This window comes from Eretmochelys imbricata, chromosome 6, assembly GCF_965152235.1.
Source record: "Eretmochelys imbricata isolate rEreImb1 chromosome 6, rEreImb1.hap1, whole genome shotgun sequence".
Taxonomy (NCBI): Eukaryota; Metazoa; Chordata; order Testudines; family Cheloniidae; genus Eretmochelys; species Eretmochelys imbricata.
In genome coordinates this window covers 118,434,111-118,453,756 of record NC_135577.1, presented here as the reverse complement: position 1 = coordinate 118,453,756, position 19,646 = coordinate 118,434,111, and the positions used below count along the sequence as shown (strand labels likewise).

Sequence of the window (19,646 nt, the reverse complement as noted above, 5' to 3'; positions counted from 1 at the left end):
TCTCATGGGTGACTTTAATTTTCCTGATATCTGCTGGGAGAGTAATACTGCGGTGCATAGACAATCCAGGAAGTTTTTGGAAAGCGTAGGGGACAATTTCCTGGCGCAAGTGCTAGAGGAGCCAACTAGGGGGGGCGCTTTTCTTGACCTGCTGCTCACAAACCGGGTAGAATTAGTGGGGGAAGCAAAAGTGGATGGGAATCTGGGAGGCAGTGACCATGAGTTGGTTGAGTTCAGGATCCTGACGCAGGGAAGAAAGGTAAGCAGCAGGATACGGACCCTGGACTTCAGGAAAGCAGACTTCGACTCCCTCAGGGAACGGATGGCCAGGATCCCCTGGGGGACTAACTTGAAGGGGAAAGGAGTCCAGGAGAGCTAGCTGTATTTCAAGGAATCCCTGTTGAGGTTACAGGGACAAACCATCCCAATGAGTCGAAAGAATAGTAAATATGGCAGGCGACCAGCTTGGCTTAATGGTGAAATCCTAGCGGATCTTAAACATAAAAAAGAAGCTTACAAGAAGTGGAAGGTTGGACATATGACCAGGGAAGAGTATAAAAATATTGCTCGGGCATGTAGGAATGAAATCAGGAAGGCCAAATCGCACCTGGAGCTGCAGCTAGCGAGAGATGTCAGGAGTAACAAGAAGGGTTTTTTCAGGTATGTTGGCAACAAGAAGAAAGCCAAGGAAAGTGTGGGCCCCTTACTGAATGAGGGAGGCAACCTAGTGACAGAGGATGTGGAAAAAGCTAATGTACTCAATGCTTTTTTTGCCTCTGTTTTCACTAACAAGGTCAGCTCCCAGACTGCTGCGCTGGGCATCACAAAATGGGGAAGAGATGGCCAGCCCTCTGTGGAGATAGAGGTGGTTAGGGACTATTTAGAAAAGCTGGACGTGCACAAGTCTATGGGGCCGGACGAGTTGCATCCGAGAGTGCTGAAGGAGTTGGCGGCTGTGATTGCAGAGCCATTGGCCATTATCTTTGAAAACTCGTGGCGAACCGGGGAAGTCCCGGATGACTGGAAAAAGGCTAATGTAGTGCCAATCTTTAAAAAAGGGAAGAAGGAGGATCCTGGGAACTACAGGCCAGTCAGCCTCACTTCAGTCCCTGGAAAAATCATGGAGCAGGTCCTCAAAGAATCAATCCTGATGCACTTGCATGAGAGGAAAGTGATCAGGAACAGCCAGCATGGATTCACCAAGGGAAGGTCATGCCTGACTAATCTAATCGCCTTTTATGATGAGATTACTGGTTCTGTGGATGAAGGGAAAGCAGTGGATGTATTGTTTCTTGACTTTAGCAAAGCTTTTGACACTGTCTCCCACAGTATTCTTGTCAGCAAGTTAAGGAAGTATGGGCTGGATGAATGCACTATAAGGTGGGTAGAAAGCTGGCTAGATTGTCGGGCTCAACGGGTAGTGATCAATGGCTCCATGTCTAGTTGGCAGCCGGTATCAAGTGGAGTGCCCCAAGGGTCGGTCCTGGGGCCGGTTTTGTTCAATATCTTCATAAATGATCTGGAGGATGGTGTGGATTGCACTCTCAGCAAATTTGCGGATGATACTAAACTGGGAGGAGTGGTAGATACACTGGAGGGGAGGGATAGGATACAGAAGGACCTAAACAAATTGGAGGATTGGGCCAAAAGAAATCTGATGAGGTTCAATAAGGATAAGTGCAGGGTCCTGCACTTAGGATGGAAGAATCCAATGCACCGCTACAGACTAGGGACCGAATGGCTAGGCAGCAGTTCTGCGGAAAAGGACCTAGGGGTGACAGTGGACGAGAAGCTGGATATGAGTCAGCAGTGTGCCCTTGTTGCCAAGAAGGCCAATGGCATTTTGGGTTGTATTAGTAGGGGCAGAGCAAGCAGATCGAGGGACGTGATCGTTCCCCTCTATTCGACATTGGTGAGGCCTCATCTGGAGTACTGTGTCCAGTTTTGGGCCCCACACTACAAGAAGGATGTGGATAAATTGGAGAGAGTCCAGCGAAGGGCAACAAAAATGATTAGGGGTCTAGAACACATGACTTATGAGGAGAGGCTGAGGGAGCTGGGATTGTTTAGCCTGCAGAAGAGAAGAATGAGGGGGGATTTGATAGCTGCTTTCAACTACCTGAAAGGGGGTTCCAAAGAGGATGGCTCTAGACTGTTCTCAATGGTAGCAGATGACAGAACGAGGAGTAATGGTCTCAAGTTGCAGTGGGGGAGGTTTAGATTGGATATTAGGAAAAACTTTTTCACTAAGAGGGTGGTGAAACACTGGAATGCGTTACCTAGGGAGGTGGTAGAATCTCCTTCCTTAGAGGTTTTTAAGGTCAGGCTTGACAAAGCCCTGGCTGGGATGATTTAACTGGGAATTGGTCCTGCTTCGAGCAGGGGGTTGGACTAGATGACCTTCAGGGGTCCCTTCCAACCCTGATATTCTATGATTCTATGATTAAGAGAAGGAGTGCATCTTGCAGTTAGAATGAAAGATGGTGAGGTCTGTGATGGTCTTTAGTTTGTGGAAGTTTGTTCCTCAGTCTTAGAGTGGCACACACAAAAATTCTGTCTCCTGATGCTTGTCGCATCATTGCCATTATAGTACTGAACACCTTTATAGACTTAGGCTGTTTTATTGTAACTTCTCTTATCTCTGTGGCACTTGTTTCACTATTTATTCTGCATCCACAAACTGCACATTTTCTTTTCAACAAAAATCACAGCACTCTCCTTGTGCAATTCAGCGTATAAAAGAGAGTGAAGATAGGTACATGTTCAAGACTTGTGGTTTAGAACATTCAAGTATGTGACAGATGCATGTGAGCTTCCTAACTCTTTTACTGCTTTGGATAGTTCCGTAGCTTGTGATGATTAATTCAGTATCCCCTGCAGTGAGGGATATGCAATCACAATTTCATGAGGGAAACTATGAGTTTTGTCAGCTGCCCTAGAGAGGTAATAAACAAAATCACTATGTTGAATTAGTTCTGCCCTAAAACAAAAAGCAAAACAAAACAAACCACCCCACAAAATTACACATACATAAATAACTGTCTTACCCTTCCAAAAAATTCAGAATTTCACCTAAGGTAGAAAATAGCTGGAAATGTTGCAGATACAATCGGATTTTAACTCTGACTGTGAATTGGTTGTACAGGCAAAATGTTTAGATTTTCAGTTTCATTGCATAGATCCTCTTGAGAAACATAGTTTAAGCTTGTCAGTATCAATTTCAATTACAGGGCTCAAAACATAGTAAAAAAGACATGTTCTGATATATGATATCCAATTTGTCTTCAGGTTTTAACAAAATAACAAAGGGTTATTTTTAAGGACAGGTTGAACGATTTCCATAATTTGCATGATTATTGAGATACCTTTATACTAATTATAACTAGAAATGTGAAGTACAAATTACTAAATAGACACCTAGAGCAGAAAATATGGGTATGGGGATACTTAATTGTTATGTCTCTTAGCAACTTCTGCCTTACATTTCAGAATAGATGTAAGCCATCTTTCGAAATGAAACATTAAACTCTAAACATCCAGTGACATAGCTCTAGGTTCATAAATACATAACAAAAGTGACTGGTATTTTTCTCATTTTGAAATTAAAGCCATTCCTCACTAGGAATAACTTCATTAAAGTTTCTCAAATTTTAAAAACAAATTCAGCAATGAAAACATAAGTAAAAGAGTCACAGTTTAAAGTTACCATGGCACAATATTCATTGAACAGGTTGAATTTTATAAAAGTTTCAGTTGCTATCTCTATAGATGTCTTACAGTAACCTAACAAATCCTTATAAAGTTATAATTCTAAAACCAAACTGACCTTAAATATACGATTGCAAGTGCAATACGGCTTTAATAGGCCAGTCACTTAATTTTAAATGTAAAATTTACTTTTTACAAATTGAGGCCTAACTTGTGATTAAGACAAAACATTCATTTGAATTAATACTCATTCTATCTAAAAAAGTTACACAGTTATTTTTAAGAAGTCTATCACCTAACCACACGGCAAGAATAATCTGATTCTCAACAGGCATTGTGATATACTGTCTCATACATACTTAAATATGTACCATTCCTCGTTTTAAAACTCCCTCTCCTAATAGTTACCACTCTTTCATTTGGTATGCCATTATGGATGACCAGATGTCGAAACCCTTCTTTAGATCACATTCACACCCTAGTGCAACATTACGAAAGGATGACAAGGGAGAGTGTCCTGAGGAAGAAGCATGAGGGATAAGCATACCTAGGATGCTGGGTAAGGGTAGAAACATATAACAAGAGTACAGAAGCAATGTTTCTCTAGAATGGAGAGTAGGGCACCAGGATTCTCTCCACAATGATCCGGCTAGGTCTGAAGGGAAAAGAAGTGTAGAAGGAAAGCCTGTGAACAATAGTCTCATACCAAATATCCCCTAAAAAAAGCCTTGAAGCAAGTAATTTTCTCTTCTTGGATCTCCACAAGGCACTGAATGGCCACTCTAGGAAGATGAGCCATAGGTTGCAGTAGTGACCAGAGTCGCCTCCAACTCAAATAATTGTTTATTGTCTCTTCCACCTTGCTGTTCAATCAACCATGAAGAGAGATACTGGCCTCCTTAGGCAGGTCTATTAGCTTAAGTTAGGAAGCCACTGCTGAATCTACCTTTGGGTGAGAGATCAGAAGATATGGAAGTCTGCGTGAAGAATATAGATTCTAAGGTGGTTCTTTGGCAGGATGTGCATAAAAATCAAGAGAGATTCACCACATTTCCTTCATCATTATCCAGAAAGGCAGAATCAACTCTGATGCACTACTTTGGAGGGAAGAAAGCAGAGCCTCACCTCTGCTTTTGAGAATTTCTAAAGAGATATGGGATTTAAAATACACACACCCCACCCCTGAGTCTTTCAGAGTGACCTTCTTAGGGTTTGCTAAGGAACGGGGATGGGACTTCATCACAGCAGCAATTATTCCCCATTCTCTCCAGGAGACTCTCCTACCTGAGAGGAAGGAGGGAAAAGGAAGAATGATGTGGTTTTTGGCCCTGGGGTGAAAGAGACTATGGAGGGGGTTAGGGGAAAGAATGGCTCTCCTGGGAAGCTTTTTCGGAGAATCTTCGTAGGCTGTTGATCATGGATGAAAAGACTCATTCATGAAGATGTGTCGGAAAGGCAAAGTATCTGAGAAAGGCAAAGTATCTCCTATCACTTCTAGCATGACCCCTATTTAAGTCTCGGTCCTCCTAGAGGTTCTCTTTCTAGTCATATTCAGAGGTTTCACACAAGTCCATGGTGGGGGACAGAAGCACGAAAGACAAAATGGACCCACTGCAGAAAGTTATAGGGAAGAGGCAAAGGAGGGTACTTTCAGTCTTCTTCCTTTCCTTTTTCTGGGACAGAGTTTTCTTTGCCTTGCCATTTATACAGAGCTTTGCTGAGGTGTGGAAGAAAGCTAGTTCCACAGTAGAGAGGCACCAGCTATAGCTGCTGCCAGCTATGCAGCAGTACACACAGGGAAACCAGCCTGCACACCAGGAAGACAGGGAACTGGGTGCAGAACTCCAGACTGGCTACCATTGGCAGGACTGATGGCCTCCCCAGTTGAGTCACGCTGGTGGCAACCACATCTTGAAGATAAAACTTCCATTCTTTGACAATTTAGTTCTTTTTCCCCATTATTGATACTTCCCTTCCTGTGTTTCTAAGAGACCTTGAACATAACATGGCCTTTAGATTTATTTCCACCATGATCACCACAACTTCAGTGTTTTCAGTACAGCTCTAGGAAAGAGTTTTCTTAATGAACTTTTGCTCTTTCTGCCAGCTCTCAAACAGCTCTTGAGCCAGAGTGAGAAAATATTTCCCTTTTTTAAAAGTGGTATTTTGACAATTTTAAAGTCAGTCAAATTTCAGACATAAACAATCTCTATTTAATAGGGTTTTTTTACACTCTATAAACACTATTTAGGTTTTTTCACTGTATGGCCAAACCTTTACTTTTAAACTGCCACAACTTCAATTGAGTTATACAACTTGTAAGTAAAATTTCTTAAGTAAGTTAACAAAAAAAAGTGGAGACAAAATTAAATGATGGCTAGACGGTCTCACTCCAACACCAGAAGGCACCACTGTGGATCACCTAGTCTGAACTTCTGTGATGGATCGATATTCCTCCCCCTGAGAGTCTGAATCTCTTTTATTGTTACCCACTTACCCGTTATTGTGGAAGGGTGAAAGAGTTACACATTCTATTTTCTAATAAACTGGTTTTAGGAATAAAAAAATCATTAATATTAAGTATCAAAAGCATGCTGACAGTTTTAAAGAAAATGAGCCTGCTTACCTGTAATACAAATTTCTGATCTATGTACTTTTTGGCAATGCTAGGTTGGAATTCTTGGCTTTCCAAAAATCGTATGAAAAACTCATACACAAGCTGCAAGAAACAAAAATCACAGTTTATTCTATGATTTTATTTTATTTTTATTTGTAAAGTTTCCCAGCTTTTTTTCCTAATGCACTAAAACAGAAAATGCCTGTTTTGAAAGACCTTATGGAATTTTTTTTTTAAATTTATTAAGGGGTTACTAGAGCTAGAATTAATTACATGATCATACGTGTTAATCTTGCTCATTTGACCCTAATCAGAGGAATTTCATCTCGACTCCCACTAAGAACAGGCATTATCATCCTGTAATGCTTGTTCATTGGGTTGTACAGCTTTCTGGAGTAATTGGCAAGCACATTCTCACTGTCCTCTGGACTCCTGAAATCATACAAAATAAAGTCATTATGATTTTGAGAGGGTTGGTGAAACAGTATGGAAACATTTAATAGTAATTAGAAACTGTTCACTGTAATATTCTGCTATAGATTGAAACACTACAGACTAATGTAGAATGAGATTTAATCAGGAGTCTCCAACTCGCTGAGAATTAGCCCCTGGGCTGGGGATACTTGCTCTCACAGAAGTCCATCTCTGCCTATACAATTCAGAAGGGACTGCAACTGACCAGACCCATTCAGATAGTATATAACAAGGCAAAAGGAAGCAAAGTGCAACAGATATTATCTAGCTCTCTTAGGAAAGCAGCTATGATCTGCCAGTAGACAGATGAGTTGTAGACTGCTGTCAATTCTCCCTATCAAACCTTTCCTAGGAGACCAACCATTTTAAAATGTGCTCCCTTCCAGTTTTTGAAAGGATAAATATTGGTGTTGAGGGAAAAAGGCAAGCTAAAAATTAATTTTAAAGGAATCTACGGCTTTTCCATGCAAACTCCCCTATAACATCATAGTGGCTGCTTTGCCTTATTGAGAAGATTGATTTCTTCTAAATGCTTCTAAAAGGAAACAGGGAGGTCGGAGGTAAGGAAAAGTGCAAGAACTCCATATAATTCAACAGTAGGTCAACAGGAAAGCACTTCTATCAACTCCCTGACAAGTAACAAGGTTAGTTTTACTCTGTAAACCATCTATTTTCTAAGAAAATCCATAGCCACTCCCCTCCCTATCATGCTGACCAATATTGTCTCATTGTTTCCTTGTACTCTGCCATCTGTCGTCTTGACTTATACTTAGATTGTAAACTCTTTGTGGCCAGAACTGTCTTTTTGTCCTGTGTCCGTACAGCACTCACCACCCCAAGGGATTTAATACACGATAGTATTTTTGTGAGATTTTAAGTACAAAAAGAGAAAGGAGACAGTTTCTAAATTCTGGGAGGAGAATATTGTGTGACTTATCAAATCTCTCATAGGCAGAGTTGGGGCCCTGCATAAAAGTTTCAAACCAGTTCCTTACTCTAGGTAGAGATCAATCATACCCTTGTACTTATAGCAACTCCCAGATTCCTCTCTCTCTCTCTGGTGTTCGAGCTCTGACTTGTTCTAAACTGAAGAGAGGAGAAGCCAATTTACCTGTGGCATAAATGGACATAGTCCCTGTTGACAGCAATAGAAAATAGACCTACTTCTGCCAGGGTTGAATCTGGTCCAGTAGCTTCTGACCCTCTCTGTGAAATGAGTTTGTTTTCCTGTATGCTAAAGATATTTGGCATTGATATTTGAAGGCATTCTTATACATCCCAAAAGGAGGATGTATAGCAGAGAGAGTATGCTCTGCTCTGAATTCCTGAAGGCAAGGCTATATATTGTTAGGAAGGAAAAGGGAAGGAGACTAACATTTCTATTCTCCCCCATCCTCCCGACTAGCAACAAGTGCTCATGTATGCTTCTTCTGCATAGTAGCAATTTTCTAATGGCCCAGCAGAACAAAACTGACTAGGATGACATTAGTTTAATTCCACTGCTCCTGCTGAAGCTGCTAAGAAGTACTGTGTACAAGTGCAGCACAGGTGCAATTCTTCACAATAATTTTTTTTAATGCAGTGAAGGAGAACAGGAAAATGCGGGCCACTCTCAGTCCTGAGCTGAATTTAAGTCCCTGACTTGATCAGAAAGGCCCTGAAAACATTACAAAGGCTCTTCTATCTTCATAGGTACTCCAGCTGTAGTAAAGAGCAGTGTTAAGAAGGTAGAACAATGATTTCTGCATCTTATGAACCAACTCAAATCTGAATCACAGATTAACAGACGGTGTAGGGAAACATAACACATATCAAGCAGTGATACAGATTTGTTCTCAGATTATATTTAATACCTGTAAATGTGGCCATGATGCCTCAAGGGTGGGTTCATCTTCTTCTGGATCAAATTCATTACTGTCACTAGGTGGGAGAGTTCTAAATATATTGCAAGATACCTAAAAAGCAAAAGAAAAGAAAAATTAAGAGCTGCTTCTGAAATAGTATAGTCATTTCCAGACACCAGAACTCTGTATAAACTCTGTTTATGCATAGTCTCTATATATCCACTATGGATGTCAGTTTGGCAGCATTTACTTTGCTTAATTCACATTAGAAATTGTGCAGTACTAGGTAACCTAATAAACTTGTTGCCTGCCATGGTCTCCTCTTCCTTAAAAACTTTTTCCCTTCTTCACAATGGTGTTCCAAGAGCACCTCACAGGCTGCCCTTTCACTGACTGTATCTGTTTCTCCCTTGAAGAGCCCTTCATCTCCTTACTCCCAGCCCAGCTGAGCAAAATTCAAACAAAGGGCACTAATCTGAAAGATCTAGGGCATGGGTATTTAGAATCAATAGGAATGCGCTATGAGCAGGCGTAAAGATATGAGGGTTTGCATATAACCTTGTTATTTTCCTTCACACAGAGAGAATATTAGTGGGATGTGCCAGGGAGTCTCACCTGTCAGCACCTGGCATAGTTTCTAATGTCTCTGCACACTTAGTACTAAGTTGTATATCTGGCACAAACTGGGAGCAATAAATACTATTTGCTTGTCACTTATCACATATTTTAGTTCATGGAGGTTTTGGTCTACTTAAACCTAATTAGAAGTGCTTTGCTGAGACTGCCTGGCTTACTGAGGCAGCTTTTCTGGTGTATAACTTTGTACAACAGCTAAGATAAATTGCAAACTTTGGTGTTCATCCCAGACCTAACTGGGTTATCAAATAGGTGAAAACAGCAGCATGCTATGTCCTGATCCAGTCTATACATGACTCCCACTAGTCCCCTTTATCCTCTTTAGATAAACTAAGCAGAGGTTTTGTTGAAGGTTTTGAAATGCACAATGAATCTTTCTTCAACATTCTTGTCTCTGTACCTAGCTTTTTACTCTTGTAATTCAGCGACCTGTGATAAATCAGAAGAAAGTTTCAAAAGTAGATCTGCAAGTTATATTTTCAGCATACTGGTAATTTAACATGCAGAGTTACTTTAATGTCAAAAGCCTAAAAACAATCAATACGTTGTTAAAAGCAGCATGAACTACACTTCAGTTCACAAATTATAGGAGGTACTAGTAAAAGATGTAACTACGAAAAAAGAAAAGAAAGTGGAACAAGGGGAAAAAGCAGGAAGGCTAAAACGGTGCAAGACAGCGAGAGAGACTCATTGTAAACAGGACAAAGAAGAAAAAGGGAGTGTCAATAACAATTGAGGGAGAAGGATTAATAAAGCGAGTGAAAGTGTGGAACAGAGGAAACTGGTGGGCTTATGATTGGACTTTCTTCTTCTCACCACAAGAGGGTGTGTTTTGCTACAGTAATAGTGAAGCACAGTGACTTTTACTGAAGCTTTTATGGTATACACAAATCTCTGCTTCCAGACACATGGCATTCAACATTGACAGATGTGGCGATTAGTAGCGTGCACCCTGTTATGTGACGATAGATATTGGATTCAGTGTATACTTGCTAACTGGTTACTAGCATTTATCATGAGCTGTTCTCCATGTGAGTTTTGGGGGTTTGTTTTTGGAGGGACAGAGGGGTTATTGTTTTTTAAGTTCAATTTGGTACTGTTCACTTACAAGGTCCTCCATGACACAGTTTCCAGTCTCATCTGGATCATAAATCAAATAGATACTCCAGGTAAGCAGAAAGACATGTATTGTAGTCCTGCCCTCTCAGGAAGATTTTTGAAATCTCTCTCTCTCTCTCTCTCTCTACTGTATCTAACATCAGACACAGTCACACAGCTAGAAAGGGAGCAGATTAGCAGTTAATGGAAGATATAACCAGCGCTGAGAGTTGTTTCTCTGTAACTGTGTACAAGGCAAAGGAAGAAGATAAACCCCTGCGGATCAGTTCAGGATATAAAAAAGGAGAAATTTCTTTACTGGTGCCTGGGTGCTGGCCATTTGGGATACTGCAATACTATATGCTGGAGCATTTTTAATTAATACTTAAAGTTGAAAAATCCTAGCCTTCCCACGACCTGGACCAGAATGGGATGGTAGCACAACAAAAGAAAGTCAGCAGTGATAGATAATTCTTCTGTAAGTTCATTTGTAAGAAATAAGCAAAATTCTTTGCAAATTTAATCTATATTTTAGTTGATCAGATTTATCATCAGACCCAAGAAAGCAAGAGTTAAATAAGTACGATTATTTTAAAAACCTTACAACAACATTTACAAATTAGGCCAAGACAAAGGCCTACTGGAGGTTTTACTAAATGCCTCAAGTCAGCAAGAGTTAGAGCACCAATAAGGAACAGAAATCATCAGAAGTTGGTCTGTGTTGCTTCTTATAACTGCCACTTTGAAGCCAGAATTCCTGTGTTACCCTTTCCATTGATACCCTGATAGGACTCAACAGTTTTACTTCTCTCTGGGCTGATAGCTCACTAGTCCTATTTGAATGAACACCCCTCACAAATGCATTTTGCCATTTCTCAGTCAGTTCCTTTTAGAGAATGTTAATTCTCTGTATTCAGACAAAGATTTGCAAACAGAAATAAACTGAAATAGGTTTTAGATTCTAATCAGACTCATGAGACCACATACACAATCAGAGTAGCTGATCTATTTTCAACCTCTGCTTTGATTAAATAATAAATTACAAATTAAAAAAATCAATTAGGTCCTTAATTCACGTCATATTTTTAACTAACTAATAATAAATCTGTGATCTAAATACACTGGTCCAACTAATGTAACTCCACTGATTTCAATGAATGGGATGTAATCATCCCATCATTTTAGTCAACGTATTACATTCAAGTTCTATTTTAAACTAAGATTCAAAACTAACAGTTCAAAAAAGAGTTAGTTAAGTTCATGGATGATAGGTTCATTAATGGCTATTAGCCAATTTCAGGGACACCAACCCCATGCTCTCGGTGTCCCTAAACCTTTAACTCAGTGGTGGGCAACTTGTGGCCCATCAGGGTAAGCTGACTGCGGGTCGTGAGATATTTTGCAGACGAGCGGCCCGCTGCTTCCTGCAGCTCCCATTGGCCGGGAACGGCGAACTGCCGCCACTGGGAACTGCAGGGGGGCCGTGTCTGCAGACAGTCTACATCCACAAAACATCTTGCGGCCCGCAATCAGCTTACCCTGATGGGCTGCAAGTTGTCCATCTCTGCTCTAACTACTAGAAGCTGGGACTGAACAACAGGGGATGGGTCACTCGATAAATTGCCATCTTCTGTTCATCCCCTCTGAAGCATTTAACATCAGCTACTGCTGGAAGACAAGATACTGGGCAAGATGGATGATTTGTCTGACCCAGTATGACCAGTCTTATGTTAAGCTAAAAAATTATACAACTTATTTAGACATATCATAGAATCATAGAATATTAGGGTTGGAAGAGGCCTCAGGAAGTCACCTAGTCCAATCCACTCCTCAAAGCAAGACCAACACTAACTAAATCATCAAGCCACGGCTTTGTCAAGCTGGGCCTTAAAAACCTCTAAGGATGGACAACTGCCCTTTCTTTGGATAACTGTCTTTTTTTAAAAAGGATTTCTGTACAGACATTGAATCAATAAACTTTCTCAGTTCTGACACAACAGCATTTCCTTATTAACATACTATTGTTAAAGGCAAAGCAATTTAAATTTCATGGATCATGGGATATTTAATATCCAACTAATTTTACTTAAATTAAGATCTCATTTTAGTTATACCGAATGATGCTAGGTTTCCAAAGAGTGATCAAGACCTCATCGAGATAGCTGCATTCTTCTTTATTATTCAAAACATGCTCACACATGTCAAACTTTATATATCGAGTCAAAGCAATTCATTCATTTATCAAAGTTGCATGTCAAGATGGAATCATTTAATTATTATTCATAAATTTATTATTGCAGTGTTATCTAGTATAACTATTTATGCCAGTATTTCCATTACAAACCCACATTTGTGGGCAACATACCACACTACTGGGGAAGTACTTACTGAACCACTGTTGACAAAGCATCTGCACAATTCTAAATATTGTATGCAACACTTGTACTGAAAAATTACAATCTATTCCGAGTACATGGAAGCCATAAACAGGGTTACAAAAAAATGGGTGCTCACTGTCTTATTATTCTTTAGTACTTGATGTGATGAGGACAAGCAATGGGTAGAGTTTGAGAGCATAAAATAACTATTTGGGTGCTGAATTCACATTTTTGAAAGAGAATACAAGTAACCTATCTCAGAACTCTAAAATTAACTGGCGACTGGAAAAGAGACTAGGCAAGACTGAGTGCACATTTCTTCCCATTACCAGTGAACAGCAAATGTTAACTTTTTAAAAATAATGGTAAGTTAAAAGAGAAAGTACTATATTTCAGAATCAAAAGCTAGATACAAAGGTCTGATCTGTAGGAAATGAAGTAAGTCTAAGTCCTATGCATACAGGGCCTGGACCTTTTAAAAGGGAAAACAAATATTGACGCATTTATCTGTGCTGACTGCTGGAGCAAGAAGTGGGAGAAAAAGGTTTTAGCCACAACTAGTTAAAGGCCAACAAACTGGCACCCGAATATTGTAAGCTTATTACAAAAGCAAAATTATTTTTGAATAAGCATATACTGTAAAGTCCAAGTAAAGGCTGAGTGCCACATACATAAAATGCATCCAAATCCACTTGTGCATGCAAGAAAGAGAGTAGGTAAGAGTAAGTTAAAGTAAAGGTACAACCACAACTGAAAAAGATGTGAAGTTCCCTTTAATTTTTCTTGTCCACATTAGGAATGAAGAAGTTGATGTTATAAACAGAGGCAAAATGTAGATGTCTTGGTCAAGAGAACAGACAGACAAGTTATCCTGATGGTGAAGAGTTCCAATTGTCATTAAACTGATGTCCAAAAGCAATCATAAGTTTAAAAAGATAATGTGAACGGTTACAGTAGGCACCTCCTTTTTAAAATCAATGCCGTGGGGGCACTGAAGTGCATCAATCCTTGGAACATACTGTACTTCTTCAAGGTATCACACAAAGGATTGAAATGCAGGCAACTGAAAGAATGAAGAATACTACTGCATGAATCACAAAACAGTGTAACGGTTCATTTACATGTAGCATCAATTCACAGCCTGCTTATTAGTCTGGAACTGTTGAGATATAGATCTTTGACAATACAGTAGAATGGCTTCAAAGTAGAGCTGCATGGGGAAGAAAAGGGAAAATCTGTTTCAAAACTTTTTCCAATATCCCTCACCATAATCATTTTTTCCTTTCTTTTTTAAATTCCAGCAAACACTTATCTGGGGGGAAAAGCGGGGGAGTAAATTTAAAATAAAAAATGTTCCCGATTTTTTTTTCTAATTTAGAAATTGACAATATATTGACCAGCTCTACTCCAAAATCAATCAATGCTGATCAACCACTGCAACGTAACTATGAATATATATTAATAGGCAATACATTGCAAGATTTTACCAAGATATTTGTATTTGAAATTACTTTTTAAATACCAAACAGAACCTGTCTGAAGTTAGGGCTGAATGCCTGCAAAAAACCCAAAACAAAAAAACCCCAAACCTTTTCAAAGAAGTCTCCTTCACCCCCACCCCCACCCCCCGCACCAAACTAGAGCATGGCATACAGTGTCCAAAGTTCTCCCCAAACTTATTGCTTGTACCTGTAACTAAAACTTCAGACTGAGCTCAATTTCCATTTATTTCAATACCTTGTACTTCTTTTTTTCTAAATTGGGTGCATGCCAAATTTTATCCTGAAGTGAAAAGGGAGTTCGGACTAAGTAAACCAAACAGACCCCTAAATATACTGTCATTGAGGGAGAAACATATAGGGGTCTAAATTCTCCCATTAGTGATTGGGTAATTTACATCTTCTCTCGTTATCATCCCCTGTTGTAAATGGGAGACAGACCCCCCAAAATATATAAATATAGCATGTACACAGTAACTTGTACATATATATTACAAATTTCTGAAGCCATTCTGACTGGATAAGCCCATAACTTGTTGGGAAAGAGCCACAGTACTTAACAGATTGTGAACCTTTTCATAATGTTTGCATCAGTCCACACAAATAACTACACTTTTCAAACTTTACTATTTATTTTTTCACTATTATGACTAAGTGATGGAACACCTTGCTATCTGCTGTGCAACTAGCATATGGTAAAGTGACTAAGTTTGGAGTTGCATGATCTTGAGAAATTAGGTCATATTACAAGACATATGTTCTCTCAGATTTCAAACTGCAAATAGCTGTAGGGAAAAAAAATACTTCCATTTAAGCCAGTACACTTGATAAAATGAAATTAAAAAAAACTGAAAAAAGGAAGATTCTCGTTACACTTACATACCGATACACTTATAGTTTGGATTTAAACATTTAAAGAGCTACCTTGTACTTCAAAATCATACTTCATTTTTTTAGCTATGATTGTAACTATGGCGGTCAATTAATTGTGATTAATCGCACTTATAACAATAGAATACCAATTGAAATTTATTAAATATTTTTGGATGTTTTTCTACATTTTCAATATTGATTTCAATTACAACACAGAAAACAAAGTGCATAGTGCTCACTTTATATTATTATTTTTTATTACAAATATATGCACTGTGAAAATGATAAACAAAAGAAATAGTATTTTTCAATTCATCTCATACAAGTACTGAAGTGCAATCTCTTTATCATGAAAGTGTAACTTACAAATGCAGATTTTTTTTCGTTACATAACTGCACTCAAAACCAAAACAGTGTAAAACTTCAGAGCCTACAAGTCCACTCAGTCCTACTTCTTATTCTGCCAATCGCTAAGACAAACAAGTTTGTTTACATTGATGGGAGATACTGCTGACTGCTTTTTATTTACAATGTCATCTGAAAGTGAGAACAGGCATTCGCATGGCACTTTTGTAGAAGGCATTGCAAGGTATTTACATGCCAGATATGCTAAACATTTGTATGCCCCTTCATGCTTTGGCCACCATTCCAAAGGACATGCTTCCATGCTGATGATGCTCGTTAAAAAAACACAACATGAATTAAATTTATGACTGTACTCCTTGAGGGGAGAATTGTATGTCTTCTGCCCTGTTTTACCTGCATTATGCATATATTTCATGTTATAGAAGTCTTGGATGATGACCCAGCACATGTTCGTTTTAAGAATGCTTTCACAGCAGATTTGACAAAACACAAAGAAAGTACCGACGTGAGATTTCTAAAAATAGCTACAGCACTCGACCCAAAGTTTAAGGATCTGAAGTGCCGACCAAAATCTGAGAGGGACGAGGTATGGAGCATGCTTTTAGAAGTCTTAAAAGAGCAACACACTGATGTGGGAACTACAGAACCCAAATCACCAAAAAAGAAAATCAACCTACTACTGGTGGCCTCTGACTCAGATGATGAAAATTAACATGCACCAGTCCACACTGCTTTGGATCGTTATCAAGCAGAACCCATCATCACCATGGAAGCATGCCCTCTGGAATGGTGGTTGAAGAATGAAGGAACATATAAATCTTTAGCGCATCTGGCATGTAAATATCTTGGAACATCAGTTACAACAGTGCCATGCGAACGCCTGTTCTCACTTTCAGATGATACTGTAAACAAGAAGCAGACAACATTATCTCATGCAAATTGTAACCAACCTTGTTTGTCTGAGTGATTGAATGACCAAGAAGTAGGACTGAGTGGACTTGTAGGCTCTAAAGTTTTACATTGTTTTATTTTTGCATGCAGTTTTTTTGTACATAATTCTACATTTGTAAGTTCAACTTTCATGATAAAGAGACTGCACTACAGAATTTTTATGAGATGAACTGAAAAATAATTTGTTTTTTTACAGTGCAAATATTTGTAATCATAAATAAAGGGAGCACTGTACACTTTGTATTCTGTGTTGTAACTGAAATTAATATATTTGAAAATGTAGTAAACACCCAAAAATATTTAAAATAAATGGCATTCTATTGTTGTTTGAGAGTGCATTCATTTTTTTAATTGCACTATTAATCGTGATTAATTTTTTTAATCTCTTGACAGCCCTAATTGTAACAATTAAAGTTACAGTAACTGTAAGAGCTAGTTACTTACCTGTAACAGGAGTTTCTTCAAGATATATGGTCCTATCTGTATTCCACTGTGGGTTAACCATGTACACCATGTGCCTTGAGCCAGTGAATTTGAAAGTAATGCCTGCTATGTGACTGAGTAGAGACAGATGCGTTTTGACCGGTACTCGAGGGCTACTTGTGACATGAACTATGATATAGTTCATGGTCTGGAACCTGTCTACGTGCAGGTACACTTTTGCAGTGATAGAATTTAGGGTTGTCACGATGAAGTCCAGAGATTATGTGGTGGCGAGAACAGATTTTTCTATATTTATGCAGACTCCCAATGAAGAGAGAAGATGTAGCATCATGGAGTTGCACTTTGCAGCAGGAAAAGCACTCCTTGCTGAATCAAGCAGATGTACTGGGGGGTTCCCCAGCCTGGGTCCGATTGGGGCCTCCTGGCCTTCTCTATGAAGAATTTACGGAGACAAAGTTCCCACCCTTCTCGAGTATACCTGGGGAACAATCAGCATCTACTGCACCTTGCCGCGATGTGAGCTTCCCCAAGGCAGTACATGCAGCACTTTGCAACAAGAAGCCATGTCGCTGAGGTACAGGAAGACAATGAAGCCATGACATCTGACATGGGCCACTACAACTGAGAATACCTTGGTAAAGACTTTGGGGGTGGTTACTATTCCAAAGGGGAGTACTCTACTGAAAATAGTCAGATAAATCTGAGAAAGCATCTGTGGGAGGGTTGAATACCTATGTGAAAGTAGGTGTCCTTCCTATTGACAGTTATGAACCATATGCCCTTTTTTAAAGATGGAATTATTGCTGCCAATATGACCATGCGAAATCTGAGTTTGCGAATGAAGCAGTTCAGATAGTGGAGATCAAGAACTGGTCTCCAACAACCCTTCTTTTTGGGTATTAGAATGTAGGTTAAGTAAAACCTTTCCCCTTGGTATTGTGGAGGAACAAGTTCTATTGCTCCTTGCTGCAGTAGGAAGTTCAACTCATGTAAGAATACTGTCGTAAGAGTGGTCCCTGAAGAGGGATGGGGCGGAGGGGTTTCACGAGAGGTAGGAACGCAAACTCTATCATACAGCCAGAGTGGATGACATTCAGCACCCACTTGTCTGTACTGCACTCCAGCTGTTGAAAGAGCATGCCAGAAGTCCCCAGAACGGTGTTCTGGGATTGGAAGGTGTTGGGCTTAGTATTTCGCAGCTATCAAGCTCCCATAAAAAAAAATATCGTCCAACCAGAGGCTGAGATTGAGATGCTGAGCCTGCTGTGGAGGTGGCAGGGTCAGGCGTGTGCCAAACTGTCTTACCTGGCTCCAGCATAGCTTCATTAACAGGGAGAACTATTCTGTTAGTTCTGGAGGTGTGCAGGATGGCTAAGAGTTTGTGCTAGGAGTCCTGGACCACCTTAAGGAGAATCTGAAGCTCTTCAGAAATTCTATGGAGAAGGTCCTGGAACCGCCTGAAGTCATGGAGGTGAGGGGGTGCAGAAATTTCCGTTTCATATGGGAATGATTATGGCAATCTTGCTGGTTCCAGTAGAACCAGAGTGTAATATTCTTCCTCCTCTGTCGGATCTGGAAGTAGACCTGAGCATCCCCTTAGAGAGGAGGCAATGGGTGGTTCCCTAGCAGATCGGATCAACTAGATACCAAGGCTCCCAGCATGGCCCATAAGAGTGGTTGACAGGCATGGGGTAGATGAGGCTGAGGTTGGTCCTGAAACTGTGCAGGTCTTTTGGGTGGTGGAGGATAAATATGGTAAGGGAAGAGCGATTCAGCCAATGGCTCTGAATCTCCTGAGCAGAAGGCTGCTTCCGGCTCTGTGGGAGGGGAGGTGTATTCTGCATATGGGAGCTTAATAGGCTCCACTGTGCAGTTGGTTCTCTCTGACGAGATATTATATCCATGGAAACACAGGGTCCCAATGGAGGAGAGGATTCTGGATCTGGGAGGGTGAAGACATCATGTGGGGTGGCACCACATTCAGACCTCCCCGGTGTGAGGGGGACTCTGCTTGTCCAGGGTAACAGAGCTGGTGAGAAGGGTGGTATCCGGAGTTGGCAGTGATTGGGCTTCATCAGTGCAGATGGATCCTGGAGTTTGGCGTCGGGGATGAGAGTACTGACAGGACACAGTCTGGAACTAATGCAGTCCAGTGCTTGTGGGCTTTCTTGCTGTGCCTCTGGGACTTAGGGATGTTTTAAGTCCTCATGGACTGAGCTGGTAGGCTTGCTTACAGTCAAGTCCAACTTCTTTGAAGTGAACTTTAAGGAACACTTAGTCTCATGCTTATGAGAGTGCTTCTTAGCTTTCCAACAAGACCCTGCCATGGGGTCTGTGGGGATGGATTCTCCCGATTCAGAGAGTCACACTTTGCAGCAGGACGCACACTCCTTGTTGAATCAAGCAAATGTATGGGGGTGGGGTTTCACCAGCCTGCGTCCGATTGGGGCCCCATCGCCTTCTCCATGAGGTATTTGCGGAGACAAAGTTCCCGCCCTTCTCAAATACAGCTGAAGAACAAGATCTGCATATACTTGCCGCAATGTGAGCTTCCCCAAGGCAGTACAGGCATCATTGGTGGTCATCACTGACTGAGAAGGATCATGGTCAGGAAGCTCAGAGTTTGAAGCCCAGGGTACAGGGCATAGTCTGGTACCCAAACTGGGTATGGGGGGTGGGGACAGTGGTGTTCTCCTGTCCCACCCAGCCCCCAACCTCCAGAGACTAATCTAATACTAAAACTTTTAGAACTGTTAAA

The 19,646-nt window shown here is 40.4% G+C and overlaps 1 protein-coding gene across 6 annotated transcripts in view; it reads right to left on the bottom strand.

Annotated features, from left to right (window-relative positions):
• PPP2R5E (protein phosphatase 2 regulatory subunit B'epsilon) overlaps window positions 1–19,646 on the bottom strand; it is a 111,575-nt gene that overhangs the window by 16,144 nt on the left and 75,785 nt on the right. For 5 of the 6 annotated variants that reach the window (XR_013346446.1, XM_077819515.1, XM_077819511.1 and 2 more), the window contains exons 4-5: window positions 8,653–8,754; window positions 6,335–6,427 (exon numbers count right to left, since the gene is read on the bottom strand). Coding sequence is in view for 5 of the 6 variants with exons in the window: in XM_077819515.1 (XP_077675641.1) it covers window positions 6,335–6,427; window positions 8,653–8,754 (195 nt within the window). In the remaining variant the exon portion in view is untranslated. The remainder of the gene's footprint in view (window positions 1–6,334; window positions 6,428–8,652; window positions 8,755–19,646) is intronic. The other variant, XM_077819514.1, reaches the window with a different exon arrangement.